General features: G+C 40.0%; 1 protein-coding gene across 1 annotated transcript; it reads right to left on the bottom strand.

Moving 5' to 3' along the window:
- Positions 1-687: 687 nt before the first annotated feature.
- On the bottom strand, positions 688-20,986 carry HADH (hydroxyacyl-CoA dehydrogenase). The gene is made up of 8 exons (XM_075500703.1): positions 20,822-20,986; positions 16,954-17,082; positions 15,275-15,432; positions 10,309-10,435; positions 7,317-7,406; positions 5,721-5,793; positions 2,491-2,607; positions 688-1,420 (listed from the first exon to the last, which is right to left on the bottom strand). Exons 1-8 carry the CDS (start codon positions 20,948-20,950, stop codon positions 1,302-1,304), a joined length of 942 nt encoding a protein of 313 aa, XP_075356818.1. The 5' UTR covers positions 20,951-20,986; the 3' UTR covers positions 688-1,301.
- Positions 20,987-21,348: the final 362 nt, after the last annotated feature.

The following is a 21,348-nucleotide window of genomic DNA, read 5'->3' as shown; positions in this document are numbered from 1 at the left end:
CAACTACCCAGAGATTTCTTGTGTGATCGTGTGCAATGAAATTAACATCTGTCAGCCTCAATTTCTTTATATGCAATCTGAATTAGATGTTGGGGGAGGGAGGAAGAGTATAACTCTATAACTTATAGAGTTAAATAATTATTCACTATTTCTTTAATTAAAAAAATATATATAAGCAGTCAGTTTGCAGATCCAAAATACACAAAGTAAAAGAAGACTACTGCTCAGTTGAACTGGAACTCCAACCCTCATGCCCACTTGCTCTGCAGCATTTGCAGCACTCCCACCATGGACAAATCCAGGCTCTGCCAAGCTCCAAGGAAATACAAGTTGCAAAACAGAAGGTGCTTCACACAGCCAGACACACCTATTTGTTTACACAGCACAGACTCCAATTTCAATCCCCTGAAGTACTCAACTACAGTAGCAGCGTAGTGTGTAAAAATGACACTTAAAATGAATAACCAGTAAATAAAGCCAATTTACAGGACTCTAGAAAGCACATGGAAGCTTTCACCACCTTCCTAGCTTAATCAATAAAAAACAAATCTATGTATTAGGCCCTTCAGAATAGAAATCACCTCTTCATTATGTTTCTACAGCACCTAGGAAAAGGAGGCCCTCAATTGGTCATTGAAAATGCCAGAAAATCCCAACAGAAACCATGAGTTCTGCTTTTAAATGCTGTATTGGGAACCTTCTGTCCAGGTGACAGCCTGCTATTGCAGGATTTTTATTTTTATTTTTAAACAGTATGACATTCAAAAAATTATTGTTCAAGGCACTGTAATTTACACCTACAGATTAGCATTGCATTTAAGAAAAATCCTAACAAAACAACTTACTGCCTTTCCATTGCTACGTTTGCCAGCGTGAAAAGAGACTGCCACCCAGTGGACTAACAACCAAGTACATCAACTGCAAGCCAAGACATTCAATACAGAATTGTTGAAAATTTTATTTTTAAGAAAGTGCGGTTATTTTTAGGATTCTTCCCGTTAATATAATAATGTTTCAAATACATAAATTCACTTGTCATTCCGTCCTGCGCCTGAAAAATCAACTTCTGCATGAAGGCACTGTACATATAAAGCTTTTCAGAATTACAAGAAAAAAATAATCTACCAAATCAAGCTTTCAGCAGAGAAATAGTTAACTAGTGCAATCACTCAGTTCAGAGGTGGGTTATGTTCTAAATGCAGCTTGTGCCATCCTTGGGCAGGTTTAAACAGAATTCACCTGTAATATGGCAATGCTGAATAGCATACACAGATAGTTTAACACCTCTCGAGGTTTGGAGTTCATTTGTATTTGTAAAATCCTTCTCCAGTCTTCTTACCCAGCTTCTTCTCTTCTACCAGTTTATTCAGGAGTGGGCTGGGTGCAAAAAGAGGATTGTTGGGCTCTAATGAGTGCCATCCTGGTGGAAGAAAAGAAGTGGATGAATTAGTAACAGTTTTGTTCATACGCAAAGGTAATTGAGATCTGCATCTCCTTAGAAAAATATTAAGAGGTCAGAAAACTGCAGGTTTGGAACTTATTCTAGACTCTCTGAGACCCTTCAATACAGCTTCATAAAGCACAGATCAGTATTGATGATTATGAGCAAATCTAGCAATTAGACTTTAAGCATAGTCTACTCTGAACACCTTATAATCTCCACGACTGAGCATTTTTAATACTTTAAAAAAAACTAAAGAGAACTTAAAATGTATTTAAGTATAAGGAAATAAAACAAAGGCTATGCTGAAACGAAATTCAAGTGGAAAGAAATGCCAAGTTGAATTTATACCTGCAAAAGACATGGTCAGATAGAACAATATAACACTACTCCACAGTACTGGCTAAAAGCAAAAGTGGTTTCATCGAAGATGTCATTTTGAAAGTGACATTCTGCCTTGGAGAATATTTAACTCTATCCCAGCCAAAACCAGGACAGCTGCTCATTCAAAAGAATACAACAACCATCAACAAGCCGTCAGCAATTACGTCTTTTTCTGTTATTGTAGTGACATTCATCCACTTATCAACTGAAGTGAAAGGGAGATGGTATACTTACATCTTTTAAGGTATTTACTGGGTTTCCTATTAATTGAGAATGAAAACATGGCTGGCAGAAATCGGATAGGGAGTCTCAACATTTGTTGCTTTTCATCGGAATTTCTTATGTCCAGTACATGTGTCTCTTCCCACTGATTCTTTTTCATTATATAAAGTTCCACTAATATTACTATTATTTTCCACTGGCACTTGATGAAGTCAGCAAAACCACCACTGTTCTGTCCCTGTGTGCATGGGGACAGGCATACAGCACAAATGCTGTACTCGTACAGCATTCTGAGCCGAATTCTCATTCTTTTCCCCATAACAGTTAAAAGGCTATGCCATAAACATTCAGTTTAAACTAATTAAGAGTCAGATTTTTATTAGAACATTCATCTACTATTTAGCTAAAAAGGGGAAAACCAGAAGAAAATAAGCATGCAGTACCATCTATAATGTATTTACTGGTATCCAACCCAACGTAGTCCAGCAGTTCAAATGGACCCATGGGATAGCCAGCCCCAAGCTTCATAGCAACATCAATATCTTCCTTTGATGCATCTCCTAGAGAAAAGATTGACAGTTTGATGAACAGAGAAGATTCCACATCTACTTGGCACCACTTATAAATAATTAACAGGGTGTTATTTCACCCTGGTGCAGCTCTTCACAGAAATCTCTGCACGTTTCAGAACCACAAACACTGGAGTCAGCATCCACATGCTGGAGTATAAAGGTGAACCTCTCACAAAAAAAAAAAAAGCCCTGCAGGCCTGCTTTCCATTTTTTAGCTTCCTCTTGCATATCAGTATAGATCACTACACTATTGATGGAGCCACAGCTACTGTGCTCAACCTATCAGAAAGACTAGAGGAAGAACTGGTCACTATGAAGAATCAAGAGCTTCTTTGAGAGGCAGCTGAACAGCGTAAATAAGGAAAGATCTCAATTTCAGCTTCATGAGATCAGCAGCAGCTTTTGAACGATGCGCAGGACAGAGCTACCCTTACTCTACAACAGCCAGAAGGCAAGTGATATCCAGCTGACGGACAAGGCAGGCATGGCAGGGGGGAGCAGTAGCAGCTGAGTAACATGCTTAGTTACAGCAGCTTTCACTGGAAGATATCCGTCAGCACCAGAGATGGCAGATAGGAGTGACCTGAAGAGACTGGGCAGGGGTAGTTAAATTAGTGAATTCCAAAATTATTAAAAAAAAAATAATCAAAATTATCAGAAATCTGTTACTTCTACTTCAGTCTGTGCCTATAAAAGTACAAATCCTGCACTGCCGCGTTGTCACAGTTAATATTCACCTCATTCTTTTGCTGGGAATGCATATTTTATACTGTCATGAAAGCAGATGCACCTCTACTGCTTATTTCTAATACATATTTTGATAAAGGCAGTGCACTTCTTTGCAGATCCTATAAAAAGGACCAAGTTAAACAAACCCCAGAGGTGCTTGTTAAATAACCTCCATGCTCGATGCGTACAGGCATTCAGGGTGTCCAAAAGCTTGGCAGGCATAGCCTATGCAATTTATACACCTAAGATCAGAGCATCTTAGAAATAAATTTTCAAAATCTCTTGTAAAGGCAACAACTTCAGTGAAAGTTCTGTATGAAGTAATAAGTTTTACATATCTCCTTTTACCCTTTAAAGCTGACAATTTATTTTTTTTAAACCACATTTTATTTCTGAGAAACTGGGAAAATTAGCCTTACTTAATTCTAACATAATTTCAGTTCCGCAAATTCAAACACACATAAATCCTCAACTCATCTGAAGTTGATGCAGATGTACATACTTCTTCTATCAACAGATTTGTCCCACTTTCTTTGTCAAACTTGGGACTTGGCCACCTGACAGTATACAGTTGCATTACAATACAATTAAAATTAGTAAAAGGGCAAACACGGGTTGTACCCCTAGTATAAAGCAGAATTCCATAGAAACTTGACTGACTGCTTTTTTTGGTTTTCCACTAGGAATAGGGCAGTACAGACCACCACACATTAATATTTATAATATGCCCGCTGTTTAAATCACTGTTCATGTACTAAAGGTATTTTGCCTAAGCAAAAGTGCACATTTAACCCAAGAAGACTTTGTGTAAATAAAGACTCAAGGACTGATCCAGTAAAATGGTATTTCAGTGCTTGGGGTTGCCAGGAAAGAGACACAAATTTCATACTAATGTGGATGACAATCTGGCTCAAGTGTCTACTCTGAGAATTAATGCAAAGGATAGGATAAAGATTTAACCTGATTCAATGGAAAATATGAATTAGAAGACAGCCATCAGGCTTTTCAAAATATTAACCAGCTTTTTAAATAGATTTCATTAGAGTTAAAAATTCATGAGTGAACTTTAACAAGTTTGGAAATATCATACTTTTGAACAGTATGATACAAAAATACAAACAGAATAAAGATGAAATCAAAATATTGTTTTGCTTAGGCAGAGAACAGTCAATTTTAACATACAATCTCAGTGACTGTTTTCTTCTACATTTAATTAAAGTTCTATTGTCTCCTGAAATATGCATAATGATACATGTCACTTAAAGGCACCTCTTTTACACATACTGGAACACCCATACACTTTATTTAAAATTGTGACTTTTTCTAAGAGAATAACGCCCCCTCGCATCCATGCCTTTGCCTTTCAAGTCACTAAATTTGCTCTTTTCTCCCTTTGAGATGTAATTAGGTACATCTGTTGATGGATAAACAAGTAGTGTTGGTTTATATTTTTTTCTGGAGATCAAACCATCCCTTCCATGTGCTATAAAAGAGATTTTTAATATTTAAAACATATTTGGTAGAATCCTGATAATGGAGCGCTTTCATCTGTAAAAAAGCAGTGATTTCAGAAACAAAATGTTTCAAATGACATTCTTAGTAGCACGCAGCTATGAGCAGAGCACTTGAAATAAAAGCAATTATACTTCATAATTTCCTCTTCATCCACTACATTATTGGCTTGTTTCCTTTTCAAAACAATTACCAATGTTTTGAAAAATTTAGTGGTTCTTTGGAGATTCATGATTATTTCTACCTACCCTCAGTATTAACGTAAAAGAGACCAGCAGTGAGATGGGAGTTCCTAAAGAACCTATATCTAAAAAAGGACATAGAAGGGAACAGGAGGTTTTGTGGGGCAAGAGCTGAGCCCAAATCACTTGTATGCCAGTACTGTAGTGTGACACTGAGTATTATAGTACTCACCTCACCTGAAAACTGGTGTTTTATTTCACAAGCCCAATATAAGTGAACTCAGGAGAACTTTGCTAATGGTCCCACTATGGGATTTTCAACCACTTTCATTAATGTCTCTTGGGATGCAGAGAGGGAGGTTCCTGATCAGTTGGCAGAGGATATTTTTACAATGGCACTACATTCACCTTGTCATCTCCAAACCAGAAACATTTTCCACCACCAGAAATTTCCCACACAAATAATGAGTACCTTATGACTCTGCATACACTGACACTTGAAAGTGAAGACAAGGGTCTTTCCAGCTACACATATTGGCTCATATTTGATGTTCACTATTCACTTCCAGCCCTTGAGGTCTGGAAGTTTTGAGGGAATCCCAAGGCTTTTCTGAAAGGATATAACATTTAGCAGTGTTACATGTCAACATTCCCTGAAGTCAATATCCCAACAAGTACCTCTCTCAAAAAGTCGAACAGCTTCCATCATATACGGCACCAAGAGACGGTTTACAATAAACCCTGGAGTATCCTATGAAAAGAAGAAAAAGGGATTGTAAATAAACATTCTTTACCAGTACTACACTCAAATGCTACACAACAAATTTAAAAAGTGGATGAAGACACTTATTGAATCATCAATTTCTGGTACTTTCTAAACTGTATTTTTCATATGAATTATCTGCTCAGTAAAACACAAAAGATGAATTTCGCAAACAAGGAATGGCACATAAACATTCATCATGACTGAGAACAGTAAGAATACTACAAGCCCAACTCAATTAATCTTAAAACAATTTAAAGTGGTCAGTTGGCAAATGCCTTTTCTTTAGCAAAATTCTGCTGATACAATTTCCTGAAGGATACAAGAGGAGCAGTTCTTCCCTAACAGGTTTTTTTGTGTGTTCACTACTGGAAACACTCCTAGCTAAATAGTGTACTTTTCCCCCATTGCTCACCAGTAAGCCATGCTTTTGAAAGTTAGGATCACTTCAATAGCAAACACCAATGCTACCAATGAAAAGTAAGATACACGCTGTCAGAAGAAGGTAACAAACTGATACAGAACTTCTTTTACACACACTTTAATCAAAATAAAAAATACAAAGAAAAGAGAAAGAGCTTTGCAAATATAGTATTATTTTGTATACTACTACTGTTTCAGATGTTTATTGTTCATTCCATTTTATCTCAATATTTAATCCAGAGAATTCCAAGCAACTTTCCTTCTACAAACAGGAACTTTAAAAAAAAAAAAAAGGTTCAGACACGGAGACTGCATTACCCTCTACCCGAGCTAATTTATAAACAATAATTCATCATATATTCTGCACATTACATACTGCAAAACTGTGACAGAAACAGGAAAAGTCAACTAAGGCCGCAGAGCAATTTAGCAGTACAGCCAGAATTAGAGTCCAGCATCCAGACACTGAATTACTGGTAACTACCGGATTGCAGGCCCTTCTTTTTATGACCAAATGTCTCCTGGGGGCTGTGAAACTCAAGGCAGTAGCTTGCATAAAGCTACCCAGATCACAACTTAATGGAGTTGGAAAAAGTGTGCTTCAGAAGTAGGGTGTCCTCTAGAGAAAAAAAACCAAAGCTGCAAAGCAATGAAGATTAATATGGGTCTAGTTACTGCAGTCTTAAGAAAAACTTGCAATGAGCACACACCATGGAGGATCCATCCAACTGCCTCACAGTGCAAGAGGTAGCAGTCTTGTCTCTAGCATGGCTATAGATGAGCTCCTGCTTAAGCTCTCCAGTCCAGGCTTCTGCAGGACTGGAAAAGAAAAACCAAAAACTGTAAACCCTGATACTTGTGAGTTTTGCTGCTTCTCACAAGATGTCTAGAGTCACCCTGCTTTGAGGAATTTGTTGTAAATGTGGGCATTTTCTTTGTCAAAATGCTTTTAATAGGGAAGAGAAACTGGACAAAAAGCAGCCTGGAAATTCTTGAAGTGCTCTTACATCTACTAAAACCTACCACCTTAAAATTAACAGTTTTCAAGAACAGACCTTCTGAACCCTATACAATTAAAATGTACTCACCTTACAACTGACAGGACTCTTTCCTACTGCTTTACTGAAATCCACAAGCGATTCAAAAGTCTTTTGGCTGGTCATTGGAGTCTTGATGACCTGGGCAGAGGGAAAGTGGGGAGAGCGTAAGCACATTTATGAGCAGAATCCCTCTCGCTTCCCAGTACAGCAATTATTAAACTGTAATCCAGAACACTATCCAGAAATTCACAAAACATGTTTTGCAAAAGCCAGTTTCAGTGGATATATATGTAACAGACAGAGAAATGTATTTTAAAGTTAGATACAGCATTTTGCACATTTTGAAATTATGTTTTTCTTTAAGATACTTTCCCACTCAGCCAGTATGGATGGTAAAAGGGACCATCCTTTGGAATCCCATTTAGAGATTATAGTATAACAGGACAACTTTAAAAGCTACATAGTCTCTGTTGCCTTAGGAAACATGATGGCATCAATCTAGGGAACCATATTAACAGACATAGTTCCCGATATAAAGGGTTATAACATCTACCCTGTGCCCAATGTAAACACGACACAGACACTTAATTCTAAAGAAAATTTTAAATCTATCTTTCAAATGTGTGACAGCCTCTTAGCTTTTGAGTAGTAGGTTTCCATGTTGATTTTCTTCACAACTGAGTCTTTTGTCACATGTAGTATTTTCTATACTTCATTGGAGTTAGGATGGATTAAGTCATTTATTAGAGACCTACCCACACACACAAAAAAAAGAAAGAAAAGAAAAAAAAGATTTGCAGAAGCTGAACTGATTATGATAGTTGTGTTGAAACTGACCTCCATGTGCAGTAACTGAAAAATGCTATACATAAGCAGTTAAGGCTGATCTCCTTGTTCATACAATTAAGTTACACAGAGATTTCCCCCCTGTCCTAATGACTGATGTAAGGTCAACACAAAAAACCAGTTAGGACTGAGGAAAAGGCTTGTTTCTCAGCAGAAAAAATAGTATTCTTTTACTTGGACATTAGATAAAAATATCTGAGATACATAAGACTCCAACAGTTTCAAGAATGAATTTTTAATATACACTTCAGAATTTTGAAGCATTAGCACTAGTCTTTCGGATCATTAGAGAAAGAAATCCCCTCAAACCTATGCACTCCTGAGCATGAGATCAACAGTCTACGAAAATAGCAGATAAGACTCAAAGGCACTGCAGACTTGTGACCCATGAAAGACAGCTTCCATGACAGATGACTGGCAATTTCAGTTACATCTTTTATAGTTTGGGCGATTCTCTTTATTTTCCCCCTATTATGTCAAACCGGAACATCTGTTTTACATAGAAAATGTTGTTTTACAGTGTTTGTCAATGCCAATCCTGATTTACAGCAGTAAATCTGAAACAAAAGCAAAGCCTTAAAAACTGTATTTATTTACTAATATTGGTGCCTTTCAAGATCAAGTCACTAAAAGCACAGCTTCTGTGCTTTAAAGTTCTTCAAATACTACTCATCAACTGGAGCGACTCTGGGCTAGGACATTCATAAGTCAGGTGAAAAAACCCACAAATTATAAAGACTGACCACAGCAGTCATACAGGGATCTCTTTGTTTTGTCTTTTACAAATTACGATAGATATCTTCTCTATTTTCCAAACCTCACAGAGGCTTAGTTTAGATTTCTAAAGACTATCATTTGTTTTAGGCTTGAAATAAGGCATAGAACATTTCATCCATAGACACAAATTACTGCCAACAAGTAGTTAATAGCACAGAAATCAATAAAACCTATGTTAGCCTAAGGAATTATGCTAAAGATTTCTGTTATCTCCAACAACACCTACAAAATTCCTTCCTTTTCTTCTTACAACATTTCCCCAGAGCATTTAGTCACAATATACAGGATGCAATATTGAACTGAAAAAAAAAAAATCCACATGGGTACAGAAGTTAGTGAGAGAGAATTTGCAAGTGTCTGAGCCCTCATCAGACAACCATACTCTGAATCAAATTTGTTCATTTCAGCCAAAAGGTTCAAACATTTCAAAAGAGGGAGGAAGAGAATAATACATTCAAAGACACAGAGCAAGTAACTGCATAATAGGTATTTTAATGGGAAACAAGCAAAAAATATAATAAAGTGAATCTCAGGAGTTCAAAAGGCAGGCAGAACATATTTGAAGTGCTTGTCACCAAACCAATACTAGAACTAATCACTCATGGGACAGAGGGAAAAGATTTACAGCATTTAAGGACACAAAGTACATGAAACTTTGGGGCAGAGCAGCCAACATGCAAAGTTTATTTTCACTTACTCGAGAGTTTCTAAGTTCTAGGTCAGCCATAACAGGGGAAGGTGAGAAAAAGCAGAAGAGACACCTGTCGGTTTTTCTGCAATGTGATCTTTACTTTGGAGGCTCAGATGAACTCTAATATCAGATTATTTCTTATTCTGTGCTGCATTGCAGTATTATTAGAAATTGCATGATGTAGCCAAAGAGAGTATGTTTAGAAAAGGTGTCTGAAAAGTTATGTAAAGACTTCTTTTTACACTTCCTTAAAAGTTGGGAAATATTGTAATACTTCCAGACAAATCATCTGGAACACTGAAACAAACATGACTGACTTTGTTTCAAAAGTCACAAGGCAGTATGATTTTATCTGCACATCACTTCCTATCGATTTCTACACTAGTAGCAACCAAACTCCTCTGTCAGTCATGGGATGATTTTGTTTAAGCTGTCAGTAGTTCTTATTAATCAGCTTGCCTGTGTGCCTGAAATGATCGCTATAAACGGCACCTCTGTTGGCAGTTCAGTGGAGAACTTCGGAGCCTTGAGACTGAAGGAGTTACCTCTGTGTTCAACCTGCCCCTCAACAGAGACTGCACCACCCACTTATCACTAGAGGTAGCTCATTCCACATCAGAAGAGCTGCAAACTGAGATCTACTCTTTCATCTAACTGAATTCTTAGTGATGATAATTGTATTGCTGTGCTACAGTGGTTATTATGATGATGTTATAAAACACTTACCTCCACAAGCTTCATCATAGGCACAGGATTGAAGAAATGGAGACCACCAAATCGGTCCTGCCTGGTGGTTGAGTTAGCCAACTGTGTGATTTGCAAGGATGAAGTGTTGCTTGCAAATATCGTATGCCTGGTAAAAAGAAACATATGGATTGCATAAATGACAGCTATTTTTCTGACAGTGGGAGATTGGTGCAGTAAACACAAATAGACATCCATTGGCTAACGATCCACAGAATTCTCAGAAATATCCCTACAGATTATTACGGTCTTTTTGCTGAGGTGTAAGTACAGCAAGGATGAAATAACCACTGGAAGGGCTGTGTGAGTTTCTGACTCCCAAGTAAGTATGCTGAATACTTATATTAGGTGATGGAAAAAAAGACTCTGTAAGTAGAAAATTTTTGTTAACTCCCCAAATCTCTCCCAGGTAATTTCTTCAGCAATCCTGGAAACCTAATGGTATTTTCTATTGTTAATCATTTACACATCTACAGAAACCAAATCATTTGCCGTGTCAAAAGTGCACTTTGGAGCCTTAAGAAAAATTTGGAATCTTTTTTTTTTTTTTAATAATGATCAACGGTAGACGTGATGAGCAAATGTACCACCAGAGGAAAGAGCTGATGGAAAAAAAAAACAGAGAAAAGATAAAAACTGCCATTCATAGGACACTGCAAAGGATACATAAAATCACAAGAATTTTAAAACACATATGAAGTCCTTTTCCAGACAATAACCATATTTACTAATTGCAATTTATAATCATTTGGGGGGGGGGGTTTGTGGGTTGTTGTTTTTTTTTCCCCAGAAATCTCTCAGAACCTCAACAGCCCTGCTATACTGACATCACACTGAAAACTTACAGAAATGGCTTTTTCTTCAAACCACAAAAATCAGAAACTAAATTAGAGATGAAACCCTACCTTCCATTCTGGGCTGTATCCTACTGACCTTTCAAAAAGTTATCCTACTGGACTCATCAAATGTTAATCTATATTGGTATTTTGTTTACATTTCACCAAGATATAATTGAGCTTCACAACAGAGCTTTCAGAAAAGTTATGTCCAAGTCGTGGGGACATCTTATAGTGGCATTAAAAGAAAACATTTGGGGATAAAAAAACCCACACTGCTTTCCATTTTTTATTACATTTTCTCAGTTTTTGAGAATTTGTTATGGAGAAGGAAATAAAAAAATCCTGAAAATTCCTGCTTACACTTCTTACAAATATTCTTTTGTTATTTCCCCACCATAAAGTGGGCCTTATATTATTCTGAGGTGGGATACTAAAAAGAGTATTCTACATTTCATAGTTTTGACCTTGCAAGGTCAGTGTATCCAAAAGACACTCATCTTCACTGCAAATCTGCCACTGTATACAAAGAATTCAAATATTCATATAAAAATTAAGCACATTGAGATGTAATCATTGCTAGGTTTATATCTGGGTTCACTTAAAGTAAGAGATTTTACCTCAGCATCACTTCTGCGGGTGAATACTGTAGCCTCACACAACATAAAGCCTTGGGAATAAAAGCATTAAAATTCTATTGTGTACAAGGGCATTTTATTTACACTTTCTGCTCTGACCAACCAATGGATTTCAGCTGAGTTTAAAACAGAATTTACATGCCTCTGTGACTTAGAATTACATAATCCATGCTTCAGGTGACAGCAGAGTTGGAAAGCTTTTGAAAGCAACAGTACTAGTGAAGCCCTAGTGATGCTTTTCCAGGCCCCAGATTGCTTTCTCTTGATGCCATCTACTGGGTCATGGGAAGACATTAAAAACAGAGTCCAACACCAGAGAAACATACCATTTCAATAAAACGGACTCTTGCAGTCCAGCTCCGTTATGCAGTGAGCACCGAACAACACTTCTTTCGTAACAGTTTTATAACACACTGATTCTAACACAGCAAACAGTTGAAAACCACTGGCCAGTTCCTAGCTGTTTCCACATCTAAAGATAAATCCTAGACTAAGATGTTGACGGGCATTCTCACCACCCAGAAATAAACAGAAGGCAAGAGCTCTTAAAGTGGATACCCAAAAATTCTTTTGTCATGTTCATTATGATCCTGTTTGGAAAAGTGCTGCAGTGTTTAAAGGCCTAAAAGACACAAAGAACGTGGGGATATTCTACAAAAACCCTAGCCTGACCTTTTCAAAATGGAAACATGAGACTGACCCAATTCAAGAAAAGGAAAACAGAACTGAAGAGTGGGTAGCAATGCTTTATCGCCTGCTCTGAAGATGATGACCATGTAACACAGTAACAATTACTGTATTAGGAGGGTGAGTGTAACACCGAGAGGAATATAACGTACACAAACAATTTTGCAAAGTTCTAAGAACATAAACCAGTACGCACTCAGACTGATGGCATCCAAGAAACAGCAGTCACCGTTTCACCTGGACAGTTACCCAGATGAGGAATACCCCAATGCTCTCTGGGGTTGCCAAACTCTCCTGGCTCATTACATTTTCTCTGAAAACTTAAAGAGAAATTCACTCCCCACCCCCAAATAAAACTTTTCTCAATAAAGAATAGCTTTCCCACCCCCCTCCATTTATAGATCCACTTTCAGAGAAATTATAGTTATTTTATAGAGAAAAAGGAAGAGGAAATAAGCTAACTGTTTTGATTTTTTATTGCAACACTTTGTTTTTGTGCTGTCCCCAGACTTATCTTCATTGGAAAGGTCATCATAGTGCAAAAATGGGAGATGAACATGTAGCTGTTGCAGCTGAGGAAAGACATGAGACATGGGATACAGTACAAAAGAAGAAAAATGCAAGGTTTCACACAGCTTATGTTCCAAAGGCATAATTCATCATCTGGTCTGAGCAACTGTAATACACAGCCCCTTATGTTTCGATCAGCTACCCCTGCGGTAAGTCCCGAGATTTGAATTCAGACAAGTCCTCCCTCCTCAGAAGCCTGGTCTTTCATGATCTCTGCCTACAACATATGCTTCACAGCGCCATTAATGCCCAGGGCCCCACAGAAGCAAAGCTCCTCCAGAGACTCAAAGCTATCTTTAAACAAATCTTGTCTTCATTACCCATCAACCACAAGTCCACCACCCCCACTAGTTAGTCCACATACTAGTTTTAGAAATTTTGAAACGCTGAATCTTAGCGAAGGCTGTAGGATGCCTGCACTGGCAGGGAGAGCTTTCCATTCCACCGCAATGCCGCGCGGGATGAGTAAAGCCTACTGCTTCCTTCTACATACAGAACACTCACTAGACATTTCTGCCTTTCCCCACGCTACTCACATGATCTGCTACTCTATATTCCTCACATAATTACAAATTACCATTTGTATCTAATAGCTAATATTTTAAGCACTTGCTACTAAGTTTCACTATTTTACTAGCTTTTATTTCTTTTTACCTAGACTTTCTACACTGCAACCCATATTCTTCACCATTCACTTCCCTTTTCTTTATTCTACATGTAAGGTATCTGTATGTTTACCATCATTTCTCTTAAAAAGGAAGGCTTCTTGTCTAATGTTATTTTTCCCAACCTTACAAAATCATGCCTTTTGCCACAGGAAGGAGCGTATCTGAACAACTCCCAATAGCTTTTAACACTCTGTAATGTAAAATTTGATGTTTTAAGGCAGCTATGCTTATAAACAGCTCAGTCTTACAAAAAATAGCCTCAGGTGTTCCAAATATACTTATTATTAAAGGAGGCTCCAAGTCCCTGTGCCCACTTTTCCTTGCTGACTGGTTCTAGACAGTTTGCCATTTAGTACATTCTAATTTGCTCATTAGCTTTCTCTGCTGAATATGAACAAAGACTCAGGCAACCAATGGTCTGTTTTCACAAAATAAGTACAATTTAATCATGACAAGGTATCCTGATAATTGCTGAAGGCACCTACTTACTTTTGTCTGTCAGACGAAGGGTAACAGCAAGCTACCCCATGCTCAGTGCACTGCTGTTTGTGATCATTTATTGTTTTCAGAAGTTCCAGGTAATTTTGATTACCGACCATATGAGACAGCCTGGAAATCTCCCCAGGCTGAAGCCAACTAATGATAACATCTTTTCTCCCTTGACGTTATATTCAAACCGCAGCTTGCCTAGTTCTTTAGTTAGACAGTCTAGAATACCTCTTAGCCAATACCCCCAGATTTAGCTGTACTAGTTAAAACCTCAACCTGCAAGCAATCAAGGTCTTGTGATCCTGAGTCATCCATTACAAGGATCAAGCTTCTGAGACTGCACGCTCGCTTAACAGCATTTTTGTGTTTGGATGTAACTCAAAAGTAATTTCCAACAGTTATCAAATATAGTTCAAAGAAAAGTTCCAAGGACTGTAAGTAACTGAGTGAGTGCACAGTAAGAAATTATGTACACTTTTACCTCACACACAATAACCAGCAACGAGCTATCTCCAAACTCTTCTAATACAAAGTAAACTGAGTTCACTTAAGTCACTAGTGAGCTGAGTATGACTTACAGCTAAGAGGCTGAGACTTCGTAAAACTTGTTCATACTAGGCACACTGAAAACAAGTATTTTATCATCCCAATTCTCTATTTAAATATGGGAACACATATGTTAACCATACCTCAAGGACCACGACAAGCTTATTCTACTGTTGTGCATTTGCATTTGGATTTGACCTTGCTGAGTAGATGGACAAACCTTGTGACTAAACATACCCAGAAGCACATCAAATGAAGCAATGCAACAAGTAAATACACCTGGTTGAATACACCTGAAAGTGTTTGTAGCATATGCACCTGGCACAACGACTATTCCATACCACGTGACAGTCTGGAGTTAGTCTAAGGGAGAAAAACTCCTGTTTCAAAAAAAAGCAGCTAAGACAATGCAGAACTAACGGTGTAAGAATAAAAACAGAAGATACAAAGGTCTAAGTTTCAAAACGTAACAGGAAAAATACTGTATTGCTCCAGTATGCTGGAGCAAACTTACTCTGGAGCAAACTTATCCAGCCTCTTGAAGAGTTCATTTTTAACTTCCTGGTTCTCCACAATGGCTTCTATCACCAGATCCGTGCTGTGGACCACTGCTACTGCATCTGTGCTTGTTGTGAGGTTCTTTAAGGTCTTCTCAATGAACTCGGCACCAGCCTGAAACATTTCCAAGAAGTTGCAATGTCTATTTACAATAATTTATTTTTACAAGAAAATCCCCTTATGTGCTCTGAAGTGTTTTTGAGCCCTCAAAAATTCAGACAGTCTGCCACATTTCCAAATCAGTGAGAAAGTTCCAAGTATATACAGATACAATGCTTACACTGACAAAATTTTCCAAGTCAATTAAATCTGCTTTGAAGCAAATAGGAGATCTTTGAATTCATTCTTTCAGGAAGACTATTTGCTGCAGTCCAACCTTCAGCATAAGAGTCTGAGTGAACAACTGGTCGGTCAATCAGTAGTTTCTGAGACAACCTGGACTCACCCTCCATAAAGAGGCACTTCTCCAGTTTCAAACCTTTGCATTGTTTTCATTAAGTGATTATCTGGTTTCACTCCTATGAACAGATACGTGCTTGTTCATGAATACTTCAGGAAATGAAATGGCCTACACTCACTATAGTTTCAGTGCAAATGTGGGGAAAAATTATTCTGTTTCCTGACTAGTAAATCTGCCAATCACTGACATAGTTCGTGAGGAGAGAAATCAACAGAACTGCAAGACTTTGAACCAACGGTAAATAGAGACATAGTACAAGTAAAAACATGCCTGCATGCTAGAATATAATGTCATATATGAAGTACAAGCATCGTGTAAACAATTGCCTTTTGGATTAAAAGACTCCCCATAATTATGTGTAGGAAATTATATTGCTCTGGTTATCCTGGTATTACTATAATTTTTCTTCTGTACTCCCTCATGCAAACAAGCCCTTTTTCATTTCCTTTGTCTGCTGCATCATTCATGCTGGTAATCATCAATACTAGTATATATTATATATGTTAATATGTACCAAAAGAAGAATTTAATCTGCTGTGGAACTTAGAGAAACAGGCATAGCAACAAATAACCCTTAGGATACTTAGGATATAAATTTAGATGCATCAACTGCGTCACAGTGACTTGCTGTATGTATTACTCAGTAATGTAAATGCAAAGTGTCTTACACATCTAATTCATGTTACTTCAGGGTAGTTAAACTTGCACTTTAATTTCCTTTGCAGTAATCCTGTGCCCAAGTCTTAAAAAAAAAAAAAAAAAAAGCCCTTACAAAGGTATTAAGACAATTTTGTGACTATTGGCTTTTGGACAAAATTGGTGCATTCCCAGGTAAGCACTCAAAGATAGCTTGCTAGTAAATTAAGATTAATAATTTGGCACCATTTCACATTTAGCATCTGTTTTAAAAGGTCACCAAGTTGTTTTAAATCTTTATCTCAAGGCTGCAGTCTACAAAGGAAAGAAAATAAGGTAAGACATCTTCCAACCTCCCTGAATCAAAAAAAACAACCAAACAAAAAAATCCAAGTTCTTCAGCACACTGGAAAAAGTTTTCTTTTTAAGCCATATATTAACATGCTCTATAATATGTAACTGTACACAATATCAGAACTTCAGTATGATAGTTTTATTCTCCTAAGCTTTCCTAGAGGTATAAAGAAGATGATGTCAACCTCAGGCTTATCCGCAAATTTCTTCTTTGTCACTCTCTTCAAACTCTCTTCAATTCCTTTTGTAGACTTTTTAAGGATTTCATCTGACTGGTCTACTAACACCACAGTGTGACCACTGGCTGCTGCAACCTGTTAAAAAAAAGATTCAACATCAGTATCATAAAACAACGAACCATATTGATTTGTGTTGGGTCAGACAATACACTATGCAATGAATTAGGCAAAAGAGAGCGAATGAACATTGAATCAAGACTTATGCACTTTACTAGAAAAACCATAAGAACCTGCACACAGTTGGGGCGCAGGGGAAGGGATAAAGGTGTCAAACAACTTGAGAGAAAAGGAAAAAGAAACCCATTTTTCCCCCGACCTGTCTGCAGAATGCTACCTGCGCCTGCAGGCAGCTGAATCCTGTGGCTATGGCTAGAGAACAAAAAGCTGTCATGAAAGAGCAAGCGATCCTTGGATCTTGTCAGGAGAAGGGCTATGAAGACCAAAACTGGAATGCTGGCAGGGTGCACGGGTGGCATAAGGGATGGCTAACCCTGTGTTCCTGGGACGTAGCGTAACACAACTCTGTGGTGAGGCCATGAGCATGTCCCTGCAACAACAGGAAGGTGAGAGTGGAGCTGGGAGTAGCAGTGAAACGTTCGCCACTCCAGGACTCTGTACAGACCTGCATGGCCTGCAAACTCTCCTTACTATGCACTTGGTACAAACACTGGCTCAGCTACAGACAGCACTACTGGGTTGTCTTTTTGGTTGGTATTCAATGAATTTCAAACATATAATGCCACTTTCTCACATTGCAACAGCCTATTAAAAATCAGCTGCGCATTATCTGCTACTTCACTATTCATTAACTTACATTTCTCTCGTTAGTTAGCAACAGCCTGTCTTCATTTTCAGAATTCTTGAACTAACAGAGTTGTAATATAATAATTGTGGAAAACAGATGTTAAAACATGGTTCCACTGGCTGTTTTTAAAGTCACACAACTTAGCTTACCTTCTGCAAACTTTTACTTTACATTTAACCTTGCACGTGGAGAGTAAAGATTCTCCCATGCCCAGAAGACCTACTCCAACAAAGCTAGCTGAAATGAAAAATACAGATATCTCCTGAAGAAAAGTATGGTGCTATTCTCATCCAAGTTGCCTCACTAATCCAGCAAATAAAGAAATGCCAGACTGCCTCTGGACAGCAGCAGTACACCTTTAACAAGGTGTCAGTCTGCAGCTGGACATTTCTTTATCCATCTTTTTTCTATTTTTTTTTAATTTTCACTATGGACACTTCATAAAAACAACTGAAACATAAAAAACATTTAAACCAAGCTTGGACTTGCACTCCTAACACTTAATCTGGCGCTGATCATTTGCAATGGCAAAGCAAGACCCTCCACTCTTCAGAAGAAAAATCAATACCAAGCACACTTTTAAGAGATGCTTCACTGATTATCCATTTACGATTACACCAGTTGGCAAAAAATCCTAGAAAAATTAACATCTCCCTTTTCCCACCTCATTCTTACCATATTTACATAGATGGGAAAAAAGAAAAATGGCAAAAGGTCATACCATCTCCTTGCAATTCAAACACATGCTTGCTCAGACTCTACTATCCAATGATCTTAAGAATACTAAATAAGAAACACAAGAGTGCTGGGGAGTCAATTAATGCTTTTTTCATACAGAAGTGCTGTTCACGTGGCAGAATCAGAAATTATGAACTCCTGGCTTTCAGCCAAACATTTCAGCAGAGGTTAGCTTCTCCTGACAGTATGAGTAAGAGGAGAGACAATTTCTTAAGTGTTCTAAAAGGGAGGAGAAGCTTTATTAATAGCGTGCAGAGGAGACCCCACTCAGTGTTACAATCATCTCTGCTTTGAGATAATTTTGGACTGATAAAATCAGAGGCAGATGGTCAGCAAAACAATCCTTGGTCCTTAACAGTGGTAGAAGACTGCAACCCCTGCTACTGCCAAATAACAGACATGTTTCTCTTGACAAGCTGCTCTCTGAAAACGTGCAGTCTAACAGAATATGCAGATCAGTTCACTTTCCCTGCAGAATTATAACCTTTGCATAGTGTGCATCTTCCTCAAACATGAGAACAACTTTCTTCAAAGTTGTTCTTTGATGGTTCCTTCAGTGGAAACCTCAAGCTCTAGTATCAAGGTACAGAGCAGTGTTTTTACCAGGCAAGTTAATAAACAACTAGCTAATTCCTTAGCAAAAAAAATAGCCCCCATATTCCTCCTGCTACAGATTTGCCAGGAACGTGAGAAATCTTCAGTTCTGAGAAGGAAACCCATTAATTCATTAAAATGTAGAATTGCTATTTATGAACTCCAACCTCACTGTCAATTTCCACGTGGGGATGCCTGCATACTCCAGTTACTCTTTGTGAAGTTTGTGAACTACCCCGGTATCTTGAGCAACGGGCTCTTTCTGTGAATTAAGTAAATATCTAAATCTTAAATCACTGACAGGACCGTTCAGTCTTCTGTCCCCAAGCTATCAAGTTAAAGATGAACTTGAAAGCCAAAGGCCTGAGATTAAACCCTGGGAAAATAAGTCCTATTTAAATATTAACCAATTCATAATTCTGCAAATGATTGACAGCTAAATGTTTGTTTTAGCTGCTGCATTCTACTTTAATAACTTGTAAAATGTCACTTGATCTACTCCCTTGGCAAGTTAGAAGAAGCTTCTTTCTTGGACCAACATTTTCCAAATATTATTACGCACCGTCTGGTTTATAAATGCCCACACATTGTCTTAAGAACCACCTTAAGCAATTTAAAACATTGACCTTGGTGGTTCTTGCCTACCTGTCTGACCTGAAGACGTGTGGATTAGCAAAAGAACAAAAACTTTGGAAGTTGAGCAACTGGGCAGCAGCGGCGCAGCAGCGCTTTCTCCTCCGCCGCAGCAATAAAACCAAAATTCACATAAGTCTGCCAACACGGCAGAACGGGTGTGTCCCTCCACGCTCCCAGCAGCCCCCATCCTTGGGCTGCGATGAACAGGCTGCTGCCCACGCTAGCTCCCTGACACGGGGCAGGCCGACGGGGCGAGACCCACAGCAGGCTCCAGCGGGTACGCCTGTCCGGCTGTGTTGTGGGCCACGACTGCCAGGCATTGCTGAGCGTACGCCCCTCCAGCGCAAGAGCAGCCGCTACTTCTCCCACAAGCACAGGCTGAAAAAAGCATAGCATGAAATAATTTGAACACAAACTATAATATATTCAGAGAAGCTTTGTCTGGGGTTTTGTTTTCTTTTTTTTTTTTAAATATCGCTCCCGCCGTGCAGCTCCGAGAGAATACCCGAGCGGCGACCCGACCCGTTTGAGCTGGCACGGCCGGGCCAGCAGCTGGCACCCGCACGTGACGCTCCGCAAGGGAAGGCGAGCGGAGGCCGACGGCTTCGCCCCTTCCCGCTCGGGAGCAGGGCAGGGCAGGGCAGGGCAGAGCGCTACACCGCAGCTGGGCTCCGCTTTAAGTAAAAACCCTAAGCGGAAAGCGAGAAGCGAAGGGGACGCGAGGAGCAGCAGTGCGGGGCGGCTGGAGCCGGGCTTCCCCCTGCCGCCTCAGCCCGGGAAGGGGCCCCAGCTGGCCGCAGAGGAGGAACCGCGGCCGCTGCCAGCGCAGCCCTGGGGGGAGCCGAGCGCCGGCACGACCGCACCTCATCCGACCAGCCCGCGGCGAGGCGAGCCCCGGCCCCGGCCCCGGCCCCGGCCCCGGCGAGACGCGAAGGGGCCCTCCCGCGGCACGCGCCGCGTAACGGCCGCCATGGCGCCGCCGCCTCCCCTCACCCCCGCCTCGCTGCCGGGCCGGGCCGGGCCGGGCCGGGCCGCGCTCACCTGGGCGATGCCGGCGCCCATCAGGCCGCCGCCGATGACCGTCACATGCTTGACGATCAGCTTCTTGGCGGCCGCCGTGGCGGCGGCGGAGGAGGCGGCGCGCACGAAGTGGCGGGTGGCGAAGGCCATGGCGAAGGCGCGCGGCGGGGAGCGCGGAGCGAGAGGCGGCGGCGGGGCCGGGCCCAGCCGGGCGGGGCGAGGGCCCCGCTCCGCCCCGGGGGGCGGTGGCGGCGGCCGCCCCCGGGCCCGGCTGCCCGCCGCGGGGAGAAGCGCTTCGAATCCTTCACCTTCGCTGCTTTCGACTCCTTAGGAGGAGTCAAGTAGCGACAGCAAGGTCAGCACAACAGAAACAGTGCCGCCCGCAGCTAAAAGGCCCTGCTAGCCCCCGGCCGGCCTTCGGGCAGCGGCAGGCTCGATGCGCAGGCTGCTCTAACGCCTGCCCTTTGCGGCCGGGGTCGCTGCAGTTCCTTCCCAGTGTTCACGCTTCTGTTGTAGCAGCTCATTTTCTCAGAGTTAGAGGCACTCCG

Source organism: Mycteria americana, chromosome 4 (genome assembly GCF_035582795.1).
Source record: "Mycteria americana isolate JAX WOST 10 ecotype Jacksonville Zoo and Gardens chromosome 4, USCA_MyAme_1.0, whole genome shotgun sequence".
NCBI classification, from domain to species: Eukaryota; Metazoa; Chordata; class Aves; order Ciconiiformes; family Ciconiidae; genus Mycteria; species Mycteria americana.
Note: the sequence above shows the minus strand (reverse complement) of the source record. Positions and strands in the feature narration are given on the sequence as shown.